The sequence below is a fragment of the Staurois parvus genome, unplaced genomic scaffold (assembly GCF_062004578.1).
Source record: "Staurois parvus isolate SC_StPar_1 unplaced genomic scaffold, SC_StPar_1.0 ptg001032l, whole genome shotgun sequence".
NCBI classification, from domain to species: domain Eukaryota; kingdom Metazoa; phylum Chordata; class Amphibia; order Anura; family Ranidae; genus Staurois; species Staurois parvus.
This window is the reverse complement of record NW_028318828.1, coordinates 920,675-937,804: the sequence shown is the minus strand read 5'-3', so window position 1 is coordinate 937,804 and position 17,130 is coordinate 920,675. Positions and strand designations below refer to the sequence as shown.

Genomic DNA, 17,130 nt, shown 5'->3' with positions numbered 1-17,130 from the left:
AGTGCAAATAAAAAAAAGTATCACAGGCAGTACTCAATTGTTTCTGTACTTACTGGAAAATCCATTTCTTGGAGTATGTTGTATGAATCTTTTCTGAATGCTTTTCCCAACACTGATAAAAAGTTGATGGGGGGAGTAGAGCTCCAGCACACAACCTCTGTTTTTAGCTCTATTTGCTCTTTATATACTTTGTGAAAGGAGTGTTTACCTTCCCTCCAATCAGGGCTCAGAGCTCTTCTCACTGAGCTTGACACTGTGAGACTTCAGATCCCCACCCCCTGCTGCTAAAGCTGAGAAAAATCCTTTGATCTGTGTGTTTTCAAAATGATTTACAGAAGAAGTGGCAGCAGATAAAGAGGTACAACTTATGTGGGAGGATTAATTTTTTTCTTTGTGTATCATCTGATGCTAGTCACTTCACTGGGTGTATATGAGGGTTTTTAACCACTTTAATGATATCTATAGTTAACAGTACAATTGTGTCATGAGAGAAACATATGTTTTTGTACAGGTGAAACTCGAAAAATTAGAATATCGTGCAAAAGTTCATTTATTTCAGTAATGCAACTTAAAAGGTGAAACTAATATATGAGATAGACTCATTGCAGGCAAAGCAAGATAGTTCAAGCCGTGATTTGTCGTAATTGTGACGATTATGGCTTACAGCTCATGAAAACCCCAAATCCACAATCTCAGAAAATTAGAATATTACATGCAATCAATAAAACAAGGATTGTGTACATAGAACAATATCGGACCTCTGAAAAGTATAAGCATTATTTGTACTCAGTACTTGGTTTGGGCACCTTTTGCAGCAATTACTGCTTCAATGTGGCGTGGCATGGAAGCTATCAGCCTGTGGTACTGCTGAGGTGTTATGGAAGACCAGGATGCTTCAATAGCAGCCTTCAGCTCTTCTACATTGTTCGGTCTCATGTTTCTCATCTTTCTCTTGGCAATGCCCCATAGATTCTCTATGATGTTCAGGTCAGGCGAGTTTGCTGGCCAATCAAGCACAGTAATCTCACGGTCATTGAACCAGGTTTTGGTGCTTTTGGCAGTGTGGGCAGGTGCCTTGTCCTTCTGGAAAATGAAGTCAGCATCCCCATAAAGCTTGTCTGCGGAAGGAAGCATGAAGTGCTCCAAAATCTCCTGGTAGATGGCTGCATTGACCCTGGATTTAATGAAGCACAGTGGACCAACACCAGCAGATGGCATGGCTCCCCAAATCAACACAGATTGTGGAAACTTCACACTGGACTTCAAGCATCTTGCAGTGTGTGCCTCTCCATTCTTCCTCCATACTCTGGGTCCTTGGTTTCCAAATGAGATACAAAAGTTGCTCTCATCAGAAAAGAGGACTTTGGACCACTGAGCAACAGACCAGGTCTGTTTTTCTTTAGCCCAGGTAAGACGCTTCTGACGTTGTTTGTTGTTGAGGAGCGGCTTCACAAGAGGAATATGACATTTGAAGCCCATGTCCAGGATCCGTCTGTGTGGTGGCTCTTGATGCACTGACTCCAGCCTCAGTCCACTCCTTGTGAAAGTCCCCAAAAATTTTAAATGGCCTTTTCCTGACAATCCTCTCCAGGCTGCAGTCATCCCTGCTGCTTGTGCACCTTTTCTTCCACCCTTCCACATAACTTTCTATTAATGTGCTTTGATACAGCACTTTGGGAACATCCAACTTCTTTTGCAATTAGCTTTTGAGGCTTTCCCTCCTTATGGAGGGTGTCAATGATGATTTTCTGCACAAAAGTCAGGTCAGCAGTCTTTCCCATGATTGTGATTCCTACTGAACCAGACTGAGAGACCATTTAAAGGCTCAGGAACCCTTTGCAGGTGTTATAGCTTAATTAGCTGATTAGAGTGGGACACTTTGAGCCTAGAATATTGCACCTTTTCACAATATTCTAATTTTATGAGATTGGTGATTTGGGGTTTTCATGAGCTGTAAGCCATAATCATCACAGTTATGACAAATCACGGCTTGATCTATCTTGCTTTGCATGTAATGAGTCTATCTCATATATTAGTTTCACCTTTTAAGTTGCATTACTGAAATAAATAAACTTTTGCACGATATTCTAATTTTTCAAGTTTTACCTGTACATCCCTTTGTTCTTTGTAAACACTTAGGTAGACTGAAGAACTTTGACATGTTTGTAAACATTTCTGCTCAGTTGTACATTCATGCAAGGGCTGTGTTTACCTGCACAGGGATGCACTGATGTTCCATGCAGGCAGTCCTATTCATGTCAATTAGGACACAGCAGCTGTGTAAACACAGCTCCAAATGTTCTGGGCCATGTCTCCGTATCCACCCAAATGTTGACTTGGGAGCAACAGCTGTGTTCATGCAGTTGCTTTGTCCCAATTGGATTGGACTGCCTGCATGGAACACCTGAGCATCTGTGCATCCCCAAGTGAGTAAACACGACCCTCACATGGATATTCCCTATAGTACGTCTTTGTGAAGGAAGCCTTATTGAAGCTTAGGATTTTAAGGCTTACAGATATGCATTTCAGATATAATACCTAATAGTGTTTGAGAAAGATACAGTCATTCAATCCTTGTCAAAGTATGTATCATATGTTTGTAACAAACACAAACAGGGTAACAAGTTAATGTAATAATTGTTTTTCAGTTATGTTTTTGCCTAAAAAAACGAAAGATAAAGAAATTGAATCCAAATATCAATGCATAGAAGGCATCAGTAGATTAATTTGCACTGCCAAGCACCAGCAGAATATGCTTAGAGGTAAGTGTTCTTTTATTCAACATAACTGTGTCCACTTAAGTACCCTAAAACTTCATGCCACCTGCATCTACACAGGGTAGAAGGGTAGAACGTGGCTAGGTTTATGCATCTAACCCACAGAAATGACATCATTAAAATGTCTGTTAGAAAAAAAAAAAAAATATATATATATATATATATATATATATATATATATATAAAAGCATTCCTATTTTGGGACAGAATGTGAGTTTTTGATAGAATTGGAAAAGGTTAGGATCGTTTTTATATATCTCTCTCACACCCCAGCGCACAGGAATACCTTTCAATAAATAATAGAGGTAAACGTATGCTTCTGTGCACCGGTGCAATACACCAATTAGTAATAAAATATAAAATCAACCTCCTCACCATATAAACAAAATTATAATATAAATCAAAATAGTGATAATAGTGTCCAAAAAATATATATAAATTATATATAAATTGTGTGCAAAAAAAAATATATATAAAAATTATAAAAGTTCTTTCTTGCCATAAGATAAATTCAAAATGATCTTCTCCCAAAGAAATGTGCTTCCACCATTCACCAGTGTAAAATCAACATCAACCGCACTCACCAGATGTTAGTGAGTGTTGCGCCTTTTAGGATTTTAGGGATCCTACACCCCCTCTATATATCTTCCAGAGCTCCTTTCACCATGTATGGTTTGATGTAATCCTTGAGTGCGCACTTTACCCAATACCTTGCCTCTCACCTATCTGTTTGAAGGAATTTTGCACTGAAACATGTGAAGTCACACGGAGCTCTATTGTTTGAGAACTTTTTTCATGCATATATGATTTATACTAAGGACTACTGATTTATTGAAGAACTCTTTATAGGTTTAGCGCTGCACTTACCTTGATTATATGAATAAATACAGGATCACTTAACCAGTATTCAAATCCCATAATTAAATATATCTATTTCAAACAGAGGAATTTCCACAAAAAACAATATAAAATCCAAATATAATGTGTACACATCAATAACCCATATACACTAAACGTACACACATATATGTGCACATGCCCCCACTACAAAACAAAAATAAATCATAAAAATAAAAGTAAAAAAAAAATAAGAAAAAAATTAAACAGAAAAAAATATAAAATAAAATAAATAAACATAACTGAAAAACCAATAAACAAAAAAATAAAAAATCAAACTATACATTATAACCCTTTACCAATTAGATAGGAAGCAATTTATATTGATCTCTGCATTCAACCCCTTGTGGATTAATGTTCCCATTTGGTATATCCATTTAGTTTCATTTTGTGATATACTTTTCACCATATCACCCCCTCTCCACGGGACATCAATCCTATCTATTCCACAAAACCTTAAAGATGTTGGATCCCTATTATGATGGACTCTGAAATGGTATGACAAACTATGATGTTTAAATCCTTTCTTAACATTTCGGATGTACTCTCCCAATCTCACAGAGAGTTTCCTGGTGGTTCTACCTATATATTGGAAGTTGCAAGAACAGATGGGTAACCTAAGTGCTGTCACACAATATAAACTTATTGATTTTATATGATGAACCATTGGAACACGATTGGAAACTATCATAGTATCTTTTATTAAAAACAAATTAACTTGTGAGCCACTGAGGTATACTTTGAAAATATAAGTATTAGATCGCTGGTTAATATGCCCACTCTCATATAATGTGCGTTTATCAACAAAATATTTAAATAATTACCACGCTCTAATACCATCAAAAAGTGCAAAGTGCTTATGAAATAAATATAAATAACAATAATTAGTATAAAGTGACTGATGTGAATAAATAAATAAAAAAGGTATAAAAATAAATATAATAAATTAATACAATGATATCATACTAAAAAATCTCTATATGTGCAATCCTCATATAAATGTGCAGATATTCCATTTGTAAACCACAAGAGAATTAATATAATATAAAATAAAAAATCTACTGTGAAGAAAGCAGCAATACTGTCCCAAATGTAACTGTGCAAATGAGTATCCAGCCAAGACAGATATGCTCTCCTTCGGTATGAAGATAAGGTCTTTGCAATAATGTTGTAAACCTGTGTGACTGCAGGGCTGTGAGGGATACTCCCTCCTCTGATCCACTCCTTAATCCTCTGCCTTTGTGTTCCTCGTATATCTCATGCAAAAGAGAAATAAAGAATATGGTGTCTTATCCCAGAGGTAAAAACAGCTTTAATGTGCTTCCATAATGCACTCACATGTCATATAATACATTAGCGCTTTTAGATATATCAAGATCTGCAGCTTGCAGCTAAAACAGTGCGGTGGGTGTGTGTCCACACACCTTCAGTACTCGCCGTATAGTAGATAGAGTGCGCGGTGACGTCACTGCCCCTCCCGAACGCATTGCGCTACAGGGATTTCGTAGCTTCGTCCGGGGGACAATAATAGCAGTGTGTTCAAAAAAGTGAATAAAGTTCAAAATCCTAATAGCTTTTATTTCCATACACACAAATGCATTGGGAACACTACACATTCAATTCCAAATCAAAACATGAAGAAAAATATATCAAATTTGTATTGTTCCTCTAAAAAAATTGAAGAAAAGTGAATATTAGACTGTTCAAAAAAATAGCAGTGTTTGTATTCTTCTTTACAAACTCAAACATTCACTATATAAACTGAAAAATGTTTGAAGATTGTACTTTTCTTTGAGTCACTTAATTAATATTTAGTTGTATAACCGCTGTTTCTGAGAACTGCTGTACATCTGTGTTGCATGGAGTCAACCAACTTTTGGCACCTGTGAACAGGTATTCCAGCCCAGGATGATTGGACTACATTCCACAGTTCTTCTCTATTTCTTGGTTTTGCCTCAGAAACTGCATTTTTGATGTCATCCCAAAAGTTTTCTGTTGGATTAGGATCCGGGGATTGGGCTGGCCACTCCATAACGTCAATCTTGTTGGTCTGGAACCAAGATGTTGCACGTTTACTGGTGTGTTTGGGGTCGTTGTCTTGTTGGAACACCCATTTCAAGGGCATTTCCTCTTCAGCATAAGGCAGCATGACCTCTTCAAGTATTCTGATATATTCAAACTGATCCATGATCCTTGGTATGCGATAAATAGGCCCAACACCGTAGTATGAGAAACATCCCCATATCATGATGCTTGCGCAAACCATGCTTCACTGTCTTCACAGTGTACTGTGGGTTGAATTCAGTGTTTGGGGGTCGTCTGACAAACTGTCTCCGGCCACTAGACCCAAAAAGAACAATCTTACTTTCACCAGTCCACAAAATGTTGTTCCATTTCTCTTTAGGCCAGTCACTGTGCTCTTTGGCAAATTGTAACCTCTTCGGCACATGTCTTTTTTTCAACAGTGGGACTTTGCGGGGACTTCTTGCAGATAGCTTGGCTTCACATAGGCGTCTTTTAATTGTAACAGTACTCACAGGTAACTTTAGACCTTCTTTGATCTTCCTGGAGCTGATTGTTGGCTGAGTCCTTGCCATTTTGGCTATTCTTCTATCCATTCAAATGGTAGTTTTTCGCTTTCTTCCACGTCTTTCAGGTTTTGGTTGCATTTTAAAGCATTTGCGATCATTTTAGCTGAGCAGCCTATCATTTTCTGCACTTCTGTTTTACCCTCTCCAATCAACTTTTTAATCAAGGTACACTGTTCTTCTGAACAATGTCTGGAACGATCCATTTTCCTCAGAATTTCAGAGAGAAATGCACTGTAACCAGCATGTACAACATTTGCTGCCTTCCTTCCTTAAATAAGGGCAATAATTGCCACCTGTTTTTCAAAGAATGAATGACCTCACTAATAGAACTCCACACTGCTATTATTTTGAACATGCCCCTTTCAATTAGTGATTCAATTACACAGAATCAGCAGCATGCATGTCATGACTGTTGGGTTTGTTGGATTTCTATTACTCTACTACACCTGCTAGTAAATTATTTGCCATGTAGAAATATAATTTCTACCAAAAACAGTGATTGATCAGGTTAGTGATGTCTGACTGCTATTATTTTGAACACAACTGTGTGTATATATATATATATATATATATTAATCACTTCATGTCCTGTACGTTCACTCCCTTCCTGTCCAGGCCAGCTTTCAGTGCTATCACACTTTGAATGGCAATTGCGCAGTCATGCAACACTGTACGCATATGGCTTTTTTGAGACAGATAAAACTTTTTTTTGGTGGTATTTATTCACCACTGGGATTTTTATTTTTTTTTTGCTATATAAATTAAAAAGCCCAAAAATTTAGAAAAAAGTGTTTTTCTTATAAAATTTTGCAAACAAATGATCTTTCTTCATAAATCTTGGCCAAAATGTATTCAGTTATCTTTTTAGTAAAATAACAATAACCCAAATTACTTTATAAACAAAAATTATAATTTTTCTAATTTCTTTTTACATTTTTATTTTTTCATATTATTCATGTTTTTTTTTAACATACTGTCACCCTAGCAGTACAGTAACACCATAGTGACACTGTACTACTTGAGGGGGGTTATGAAGATTTTTTTTTTTTTTTTTTTACACTGATTGCTTTTACACCCATAAAGGCTGTAAAAGCAATCATTTCTCCTTCTCTCTGGCTGCATTCTTGCAGCCACTAAGAAATACTGTGTGAGCTGTGATTGGTCACAGCTTGTCACTTGGTACAAGGCTGTTGTGAATAGCCGTGTACCATGTGACCTCTGTGATCATTCACAGATTTCACACGTAGTAAGCAATGATGTCAGAAGTGACATCTTGCTTACTACTCTTCATGTGATCACTGTGTTCTGCCCTCACTATACGTGGTGGGGGTATAATTAGACAGACAGATAACCCTTCTCCCTTAACAACTCATTGATGCAGGCGCTAGGTCCTCTTTTCAACTTTTATTGCAGGGAAGTTAGAGTAAAACTACAAATGAAAGAAATAACATTCAATCAGTGTATACAATATACAAAATATACAGTCCTGACACACTAGTCTAGCTAGAAAGGGTAAAAACATACCGGCGATGTTTCCATTAGGCTGACAACAGAACTGCAGCTGTAATAGAAAAGAGCCACTAGATGGTGATGTTACACTTTACCTTACATTCTATAGTATAATAAACTAACAATGGACCTAACATAAAAATATGCTGAAGGCATGACACTCCCCGCCTGGTATCCCATGGATACCAACTATGATGGTCCTTCTGGGGAGAGTAGTACAATTAGGTCAGACACAGGTCTGAGGAAAAGTTTAGACTCATCTTGCCTATTGACCTTAACCTCAACTTTCCTGACTTTCCCATCTTCGCTTGGAAATACTTGGGTTATCAAGCCCAAAGGCAATTCATTTCTCCTTGACTGAGAGCCTTTCACGAGAAAAATGGTGCCAGGTTCCAAGTTGGGCTTGCTGACTTGTCATTTGTAAATAATTGTACTCACGAGTCTCTTGGCTCCCATTATCCAGAGTCCAGCTGTACATAAGGCTTCCTCTGTGAACAAATGCCCTTGGTGTTTGGTCTGTACATGGTAATGTTCCACAAGGAGTGAAGCAATATGGTGACTTGGGATCACTACTGGATTGCTTTCAACACTTTCAAGTCTTGCGTTGGAAATGCGCCCTCTGACTTTCAACAGTCCTTTACGGTCTACAAAGGGATCAAGTTTCTTTAGAGGACATTCTTTTGGAACATTTTTGTGATTTTGAAGGCATTCTAGTGTTAGTGCATAAGTCTCTTGTTGGACACAATGGATGATAACATTTTTAGCCTGTGTGAGCTCATCTACTGTGTATGCCTTGCGACAGTAATGCCAACCTTTGCAATGTCGTGATCCTGTAGGTGTGGCTTTAAAAGATCTGGCAATGTGAATTAAGCAAGCTATAGCTCTGCATAGAGACTTACAAGTGGAGAATCTATGAAAGTGCTTGGATCCCAACAATTTGCTAGAAACTGTTGTGTGTAGTGCTGAGACCCGAGGGCGGATTTCTGCATCAGAGTCAGGCTCCAACAGTACATATGTGCCCTTTTCAGGATTGCTAGGCGCTGGCTTGTACAGGAAGGGTGGTCCTGTGAGCCATGTAGTATCTCTAAGGCGCTATGCTGGCACACCCCTTTTAGCATGATCTGCTGGGTTATGATCAGTTGATACATAACGCCACTGGGTAGGCTGTGTAGACTTCCTGATCCTCAGGACTCTGTTATGTACATAGACATAGAATATCCTGCTCTCGTAAATGTAACCCAGCACTACCTTGCTGTCTGTATAAAACTCTGTGTCTTCAAGTTCTACATCTATTTCAGACATAATCAGTTCTGTTAGCTCCACTGCTAGAACAGCAGCACAAAGTTCTAATCTTGGAATGGTGGTTTCCAGACATGGTGCCAGCTTGGTCTTACCCATTACAAATCCAATATGGACTTGACCCTTGATGTCCACTGACTTAAGGTAGGCTACTGCGGCTATTGCTTTTACTGAAGCATCACAGAATACACATAGATTTCTAGATTGAACTTCTGCAGGGAAAATGTGAGTATATGGCCTATGTATGTGTAGGCTAAATAATGCCTTTAAAGAGTCTCTCCATGCTACCCATAATGTCACTTTCCCTGGAGCAAGTGGAGAATCCCAATCATATGTGACTGCAGCAAGCTCTCTGAGCAGAATCTTACCTTGGATGGTCACAGGTGCTGCAAACCCGAGTGAGTCATACAGATTGTTTATGGTAGACAAGACACCTCGCCCTGTGAAAGGCTTTGGCTCCTGGTTGACCTGGAAGGTGAGGGTGTCAGACTTGAGATCCCAATTGAGTCCTAGGCTGTGCTGTATGGGTAGCAAGTCTGTTGCCAAGTCTAGGTCTATCAAATCACTGGTGTGATCTTGAGAAGGGAAGGCCTCCATAACAGCCTTGCTGTTTGAAGCTATCTTATGCAACCTAAGGTTTGAATAGGCAAGTGTTCTTTGGGTCCTCTTAAGTAGACTGATTGCAGCCTCAGGCGATGGAAGTGACTTCAGGCCATCATGTACCTGTACATAAGTCTCTCTCAATGAACTGTCTAATATCTTGCCCATAGTCTTTTTCACCGTCCTAGGTAGATAGCTTAAGTCCATAGATTGCAACAGCAGGCGATGGGATGTTGCCAAAAATGTGCACTTTCATGTGGTATTCTATAATGTCTTTAGTGGGGTTGCTAACCAGAAGAATCTCAGAAGATTCCTGTGTTCTTCCTTGACTTGAAAACTGTGAAACATTTGTTGTATGTCAGCAACTACGGCGATGGCTTCCTTGCGGAATCTGATGAGAACTCCAAGAAGTGTGTTGTTGAGATCTGTTTTTTTTTAAGAGGAGGTCGTTGAGAGAGATTCCTTCATACTGGGAGCTGGAGTCAAGTACTACTCAGATTTTCCCTGGCTTCTTGGGGTGGTAAACACCGAAAATAGGTAGGTACCAGCACTCTTCTTTCTCTTTCAAAGGTGGGGCCACCTCTGCATGGCCGTCTTCAAACATCTTGCTCATGAACAATAAGAAATGCTCTTTCATTTCTGGTTTCCTTTGAAAATTGTGCCTGAGAGCAGAAAAGTGTTTTAGATCCTGTAGTCTATTGTTAGGAAGGCACAGTCTCTGTGTTTTGAAAGGCAGGGGAGCTACCCAGCTGTTTGCATCATTTTTGTAGAATCCTTGTTCCATTATCTTCAAGAAGATCTGATCCTCAATAAATGGGGCAATTTTGTGGTCTTCTTTTGTCTTTTGGAAAACTGAGCATCCTAACTGATTGTTGTCTTCATTGCAGGGAAAATTGCTAGTGTAAAGGTTGGAATGTATGACACTTGCAGGTTTCTCTTTTACAAGGAATCTGTTGGGGCAAGGTTGGAAAAGGGATGGACGCCCATTCTCCAATGTCTTTCTAAAAAGAGAGTTCATGCTGGTTGGTTTGTGAGAATTTCCTAGGTAAATATTGTCTATAATGACCCATCCTAGGTCCAGCTTCTCAGCGTAAGGGGAGTTGTGGGGGCCATTGATTTTTTTTCTCACCTTGTGAACTCTGATGATATCTCTCCCAAGCAGGAGCGCTATCTGAGCCTGGGGATCAAGCTTAGGGATGAGATGTGCTATGCTCTTAAGACGTCTGTGGTGAAATGTCACCTCAGGTGTAGGGATCTCCCCTCTTTCAGTTGGGAACTGATTGCACTAAATTAAGGTCGGTAAAGGCAGGGATGTTTGGCCATCCATAGATTTGATCTGGTAACCAATGGCCCTTCTCCCAGTTTCTTCACTTGTGCCTGTACAAGTCTTGAGTGAGTATGAAGAGCTAGCTCCCTCGATTTTAAAGGTGTTGAAGAAGGCTGAGCTAGCAAGTATCTGTTGCTTTGATCGTCCAGGATTGCGTACAGCTTTACTGCCTTTTGTCTGTGACCTATGGGGTAAACTGTGACAAGACAAATCTTGAAGCAGGATTTGCCAAAGAGACCTTCGCCGCAGACTTGGGTGCACTGGGGTGTCACTACAGGAGGTACTGTGTCTCGCTGCTCCCCACCGTGCTCTTCAGCCTAGTTTGAGGGGGGTAAGAGTCCATGGCGCTGGCCCTGGATGTAGAGCCGTATTGTGCTCTGTGCTGTCACACTCTAAACAGTTTATGCCTTCTTTTGCAGTTTTTTGCAAGGTGCGAAGTTGATGCACAGCACCTGTAGCAAATTCTGTTTTCTTTGAGGAAGGTTTTGTGATCTTGGAGAGATTTTTCTCTGAAACCTCTGCACTTTAGCAACGGGTGGGGCTTCTTGTGAAGGGGACACTCTCTGCTTGGGTTCTCTGTTGGTGATACACTTGTTTTGTGTACTGCAACAGATATGTCTTTGAAGTTGCAAGTTGAAGTTGGCTTACCTGTCCTAGGGTAAGTAGAGTCATATGATGAGAAGTCAAAACTGGGATAATTTTTCATCTTTGCTTGTTGGCGAATAAAATCTGTAAAGAAAGAGAATGGTGGGAAAGGGACTCTGTTTTTGCTTGTAGTTGGAGCCTCGTGTAACCCACATTTCTTGAAGGCTGTAAGGCAGTTTTTGCATGATGCGATTAACACCTTGGGCTGTATCTAGAAAGGCAAGGCCTGGCAAATCTTCTTCTTCCTTGTCTACTTGGAGCTCTGACACCAGGTTGCTTAACTCTCTCAGCTTCTGGAAGCCTTTGTTAGGAATCTTAGGAAAGTTCTCTATTCTTTTGAAGAGTGAATTTTCTATGGCTTCTGGGGAACCGTAACACTCCTCAATTCTCTCTCATATCATACTCAGTCCTCTACTTGGGAAGTTAACATTGATGTCTCTGATTCTTCTTGCATGTTCTGCTGACTCATTCCACAGCCATTTGACTAAGAGATCAGCCTCCTCACTTGCAGATAGATCTGGATCTTTTATTGCATTTCTGAAGGACGATCACCATGCTCTTTAGCCTTCATGTCAGTCATTAAACGTTGTGAGTCCTTTTGTCAATAGCTCACGGTGTGCAAAGAACTTGAGGAAATCCAACATACCTTCATCTTTGTGTGAGTAGTCTGGAGGTGTTCTGTTGTGCGGAGGACTTGGTGGGTATTTGTGGTCATCAGAAATGCTGTCACTGTGATTTCTACCCCACGACCCTTCCTTTCTAAAGTGGGCGACGGTATCATAGGGGTTTGATAGCTTGGATGCAGGTTTCACTGAAGGCTCACCCAGTATGGGATTATTTTCTGGCTTGATGTAGGGTGTATGGGACTGCAGGAGTCGACTCTGCTCTTGGAGCTGAATGCAGGCAGTCATTTGGCTTGGCATGTTGCAGTACATTGTCTGCAGTACGCTGCAAATTGTCACAATGATCAGGTTTAACCTCAAGTATGTTGCTGAGTCTCTCACTGGTGGGGTTTGCAAGTTCTTCTAAGATGTCTGCCTCAGCGGCTGCTGCCGCTGCTTACTTCTCTGCAGCCAATTTCTCTAACACAGCTTCTATGCGTAGCTTCTCTAGTTTCATTTGCATCTCTTTTTCAGCAAAGGCAGCCTTTACCTTTGCAGCTTCTGCTTTTGCGCGAGCAATAGCTACCATGTCACTGCTCAGTGACCTCCTTGAGCTCCTGGAGCTAACCGAGACTTGGGACCTTGTCTCTAATGGCTCTGACTTCTTTTTTCCTGATATGATGTCTTGCAATGTGGAAGCCTGTTAAAGGCTGTTGTTTCACTGGCTTTCAGTGTGTAAGCCTATTTGGAGCCACTGTTTTGCTGACCTTCTGTGTCCAAGCCTGTTTGGAGCCGCCGTTTTACTGGCCTTCTGTGTCCAAGCCTGTTTGGATCCACCGGTTTACTGTTCTGCTCTCACTATACGTGGTGGGGGTATAATTAGACACACAGATAACCCTTCTCCCTTAACTCATTAATGCAGGCGCTAGGTCCTCTTTTCAACTTTTATTACAGGGAAGTTAGAGTAAAACTACAAATGAAAGAAATAACAGTCAATCAGTATATACAATATACAAAATATACAGTCCTGACACACTAGTCTAGCTAGAAAGGGTTTTTAAACATACTGTTGATGTTTCCGTTAGGCTGACAACAGAACTGCAGCTGAATAAGTGTGGAGCCCTCTGGAGGAGATGTACGATGGCTGCTAGGAAATGTCTCTAAGACCTCATGGTGAAGACCAAAGAAAGATGGGAAAACTACGGTGGCTTTTAAGCAACAAAATGTGTAACTACAGAAAATAATCTATAAAACTGTAATACAAAAGAGCCACTAGATGGCGATACACTTTACCTTACATTCCATAGCATAATAAACTAACAATGGACATAACATAAAAATTTGCTGAAGGCATGACACACTGATTGGCTAATCAGTGATCACATATTCGGGACCTCACACAGACCTCACATGTGACGTACAATGATCGGTGTTCCACTGTGTCCGGAGGACATAGCGGGCACTGGATCGTGGTGCTGTGCGCTCCCAGAGAGCACATGCAAGCAGGGGGCGGGGAAGCCATTTATAAACGGCCACCTGCCCCTGCACTGCTCCCATCCGGCCGTTTATATACATGGGCCGGACGGGAAGTGGTTAAAGTCCCAATAATTGTGCAAACATAAAAAATTAAAAAAAAAATTGAAAGTTAAAAAAAAAAACCCAAAGAAACCCCCATCCGCATCCGGTGTGAATATTAAGTGGTACAGTAGTAAATCATCTTCTCCATAGTAAATCTCTGTGCGTACTGCTCCCCCTCTAGAGCTCCACTCACCACAGATAATTGACCACCTGGAATGGTAGGTCAAATATCGCTTAAGATGTTGCAACGCTCTCCTGCAGGAAAGTTGACCGTCTGTGTGGTCTTGACACCTCTATACGCTGATGACAGACTCATTAGTGGAAACACCTCTAGCTCAGTCGTTTGCGACAAAACTCCTCCAGAACCACTATACTCCACCACCACCGTAAAAACATCAAAGGGAAACTTCCATAGCGTAACATCATATGTATTAGGTAAAAAACATTTAAAATTGCACTTACATAAAAAACCATGTGTATGGCATTTTAAATCCCAGCAAAAAGCAATTCCTTCTCAGAGGACAAGGGTAGCATTATCAAGCCCCGCTCGGGTATAAACAGTTTCATGGCATTGTATATGTGATATTTTTAGCACTATTGTCCTTTAACCCCTTGACGCCGACGTAACACAAATATGCGGCCTCACGGACCTGGGCTTTTTTCCGTGGGGCCGCATATTTGCGTACCTGTCTTTGTGCTGGGAGCGCGCCGCTCGGCGCGCTCCCAGCACCAAGACCGTGGTGTCACTGAGAGCCCCGGGTCCCGTTCTAACGATCGGGACCCAGGACTCCCGATTCCGGGTCACGTGATCGCTGTGATAGCCTCTGATTGGCTATCACAGTGATCACTCACTGTGCAGCCCGGCCCCCTTGTTTTCTCTCTCTCTATGAATGGAGAAGAGAGATACATTGTATCTCTCGAACTCCTGACATAGAGAGAGAAAAAAAAAGTTTGTAAAAAAAAAAAAAAAGATAAATAAATATTAAAAAATAAAGAAAAATACCTAGATCAAGGTTTGATCTAGTTCAGTACCAGGGTTAGTGTTTGGGTCAAGGTCAGGGTCAAAGGTCAGGGTCAAAGGTCAGGGTCAAGGGCAAAGGTCAGGATTAAAAAAAAAAATTGGTGTCAGTGTTAATGTCAATGTCAGTGACAGTGTGTTTTATGTAAAAAAAAAAAAAAAAAAGACAAAAACAAAATGCGCACTGTTGTTTCTGGGCTGTACTACGGGTACAAACAACAAATAACATACACATATATGGTATCGCTGCGATCGTCAAGAACTGGAGAATGTATTTTGGGTTGTTCTTTGGTGGTAGGTTATGGTCGTAACAAGAAACACACAGTTAAATTTAAAAAAATTATTTTTTTTACTATTTTGGCCCAGTTTTCCTTTAATAATAAAAAAAAATTAGGAGCTATCCATGACCATTTACCACCAAATGAAAGCCCAATTTGTCCTGAAAAAAACAAGGTATAATCCACCTGGATGTACAAAGTAGTTGTGACGATATGTACGGTTTTACTAACACGTCAACGTTGCAGAATTGTGCTTAGGCATTTAGATTTGTTTTACCCTTAGGCGTGAAGGGGTTAAGCAACTTGTATTTACTTATTGGTTTATTTTGGATTTAGTCACTGGGGAGGAGGGATATAATTGCCAGCCCATGGGGCATTATAGCACACGTACATTTGTGGGGACCCTTTGTGTAGTAGGGAGTTCATTCATTTAGTTATTGAGTTAATTATTTAAAGTAGTTTTTGGGAGAGGCAGCACATCAATTTTTCTTTGCACCTACTGTATATGTTTGTTCATCCTACATTGTCTACTTAATACATCTACTACACTATGAACACCTATCTTTTCTTTTTTTTGTCATCACTTCATGAGGATGAGGTGAAATTGAGGTGGATTTCCCCATGTTCAGCACAGTTAGGAGCTGGGCTTATCCAGATACAAAGTGGAGCACATATCGACCACTTTAATGGGGTCACATGCTATCTGGTGAGTGTTTGGTGGTTTCACTGGTCATCGGGTGTGTTTTTCACAAGATTGTGGGAAAAATGAGGATTTAAGTTGGTGGATGTATGGATTTGTTCACAAGTATATAGAGACTTTTTTCACTAATCGGAATTTCCCACTTTATTAATAGTACTGTATATTGGCTTATTTAATATATTAGAGATTATAGTTTGCTTGCATTCGCTAATATACAGGTATTGGTATTTATTGTGGAATAAAAACATATTTTTGGAATATCACACGTTAACACCCATGCCCCCTTTATTTCACATTTATTCACAGTGGATTGACTTTTTTTGGTGCAGTGCCAGATGAGGTCATCAAAAATCTCACCAGAGGAAAGGGTAACTTCTTGCTTTAGCTCAGGAAGGCCAAGGATTCTCATTGTATTGTAAACAAGTTATTTATTCGCAAGGAAATTTGTACAAAAGGCAGGGCGTATGATTCCCATACGCCCTGCCTTTTGCAGGGGCAGGAGGTAAGAATCTCTGGCAGTTTAACTGATTCCCATCCACCCATTGCCTACAGACAGCGGAAAGGCAGCCACAGTGATCTGGACGTCAGCCCTGATTACTGCCCCAGTGTAGTACCTAATGAATAATGCAGTCAGCCCTGTCGCCTGTCCTACTATCCAAAAAAATGCACCATACCAATGTCCTGATCACCACCATACCAGCATCCTGACCAGCGCCATGATCACTGCTAGAGATGAGCGAATCGAACATGACGAAGTGGAATTCGTTTCGAAGATTAGGAAATCGCGCCGAATCCGAAAATTAGCAAACTTCGGATGCACGAATCGAATTTTCCCAAAAATGGCGGCGACATGTGTGGCGACGGAGCGGGGATCTCTGGGAAGGCGCGCAGACAAGGCGCGCTGACCCATAATGCATTCATTCATGACATGTGATCGCATTAGCCAATCAGCAGCCATCCAGCCAGCACTGTGTAATGGAGCTATAAATTGCGGCCATCTTAGAATTCTCCATTAGCCTCCGGTCATTCAAGAGAGACAGACCTGTCTGTATTAGGGACAGAGTTAGGGCCACAGAGACTTTAGGGCCACAGAATCGTTACTCAGGGCCACAGAATCGTTACTCAGGGACACAGAATCGTTACTCAGGGACACAGAATCGTTACTCAGGGACACAGAATCGTTACTCAGGGACACAGAATCGTTACTCAGGGACACAGAATCGTTACTCAGGGACACAGAATTGTTACTCAGGGACAGACACAGAATCGTTACTCAGGGACACAGAATCGTTACTCAGGGACACAGAAT

General features: G+C 40.6%; 1 protein-coding gene across 5 annotated transcripts in view; it reads left to right on the top strand.

Moving 5' to 3' along the window:
• The window catches only part of PACS2 (phosphofurin acidic cluster sorting protein 2), a 1,098,307-nt gene that overhangs the window by 1,061,796 nt on the left and 19,381 nt on the right, over positions 1-17,130 (top strand). For all 5 annotated transcript variants that reach the window (XM_089657830.1, XM_089657827.1, XM_089657828.1 and 2 more), the window contains one exon: positions 2,649-2,762. In XM_089657830.1, coding sequence (XP_089513956.1) covers positions 2,649-2,762 — 114 coding nt within the window. The remainder of the gene's footprint in view (positions 1-2,648; positions 2,763-17,130) is intronic.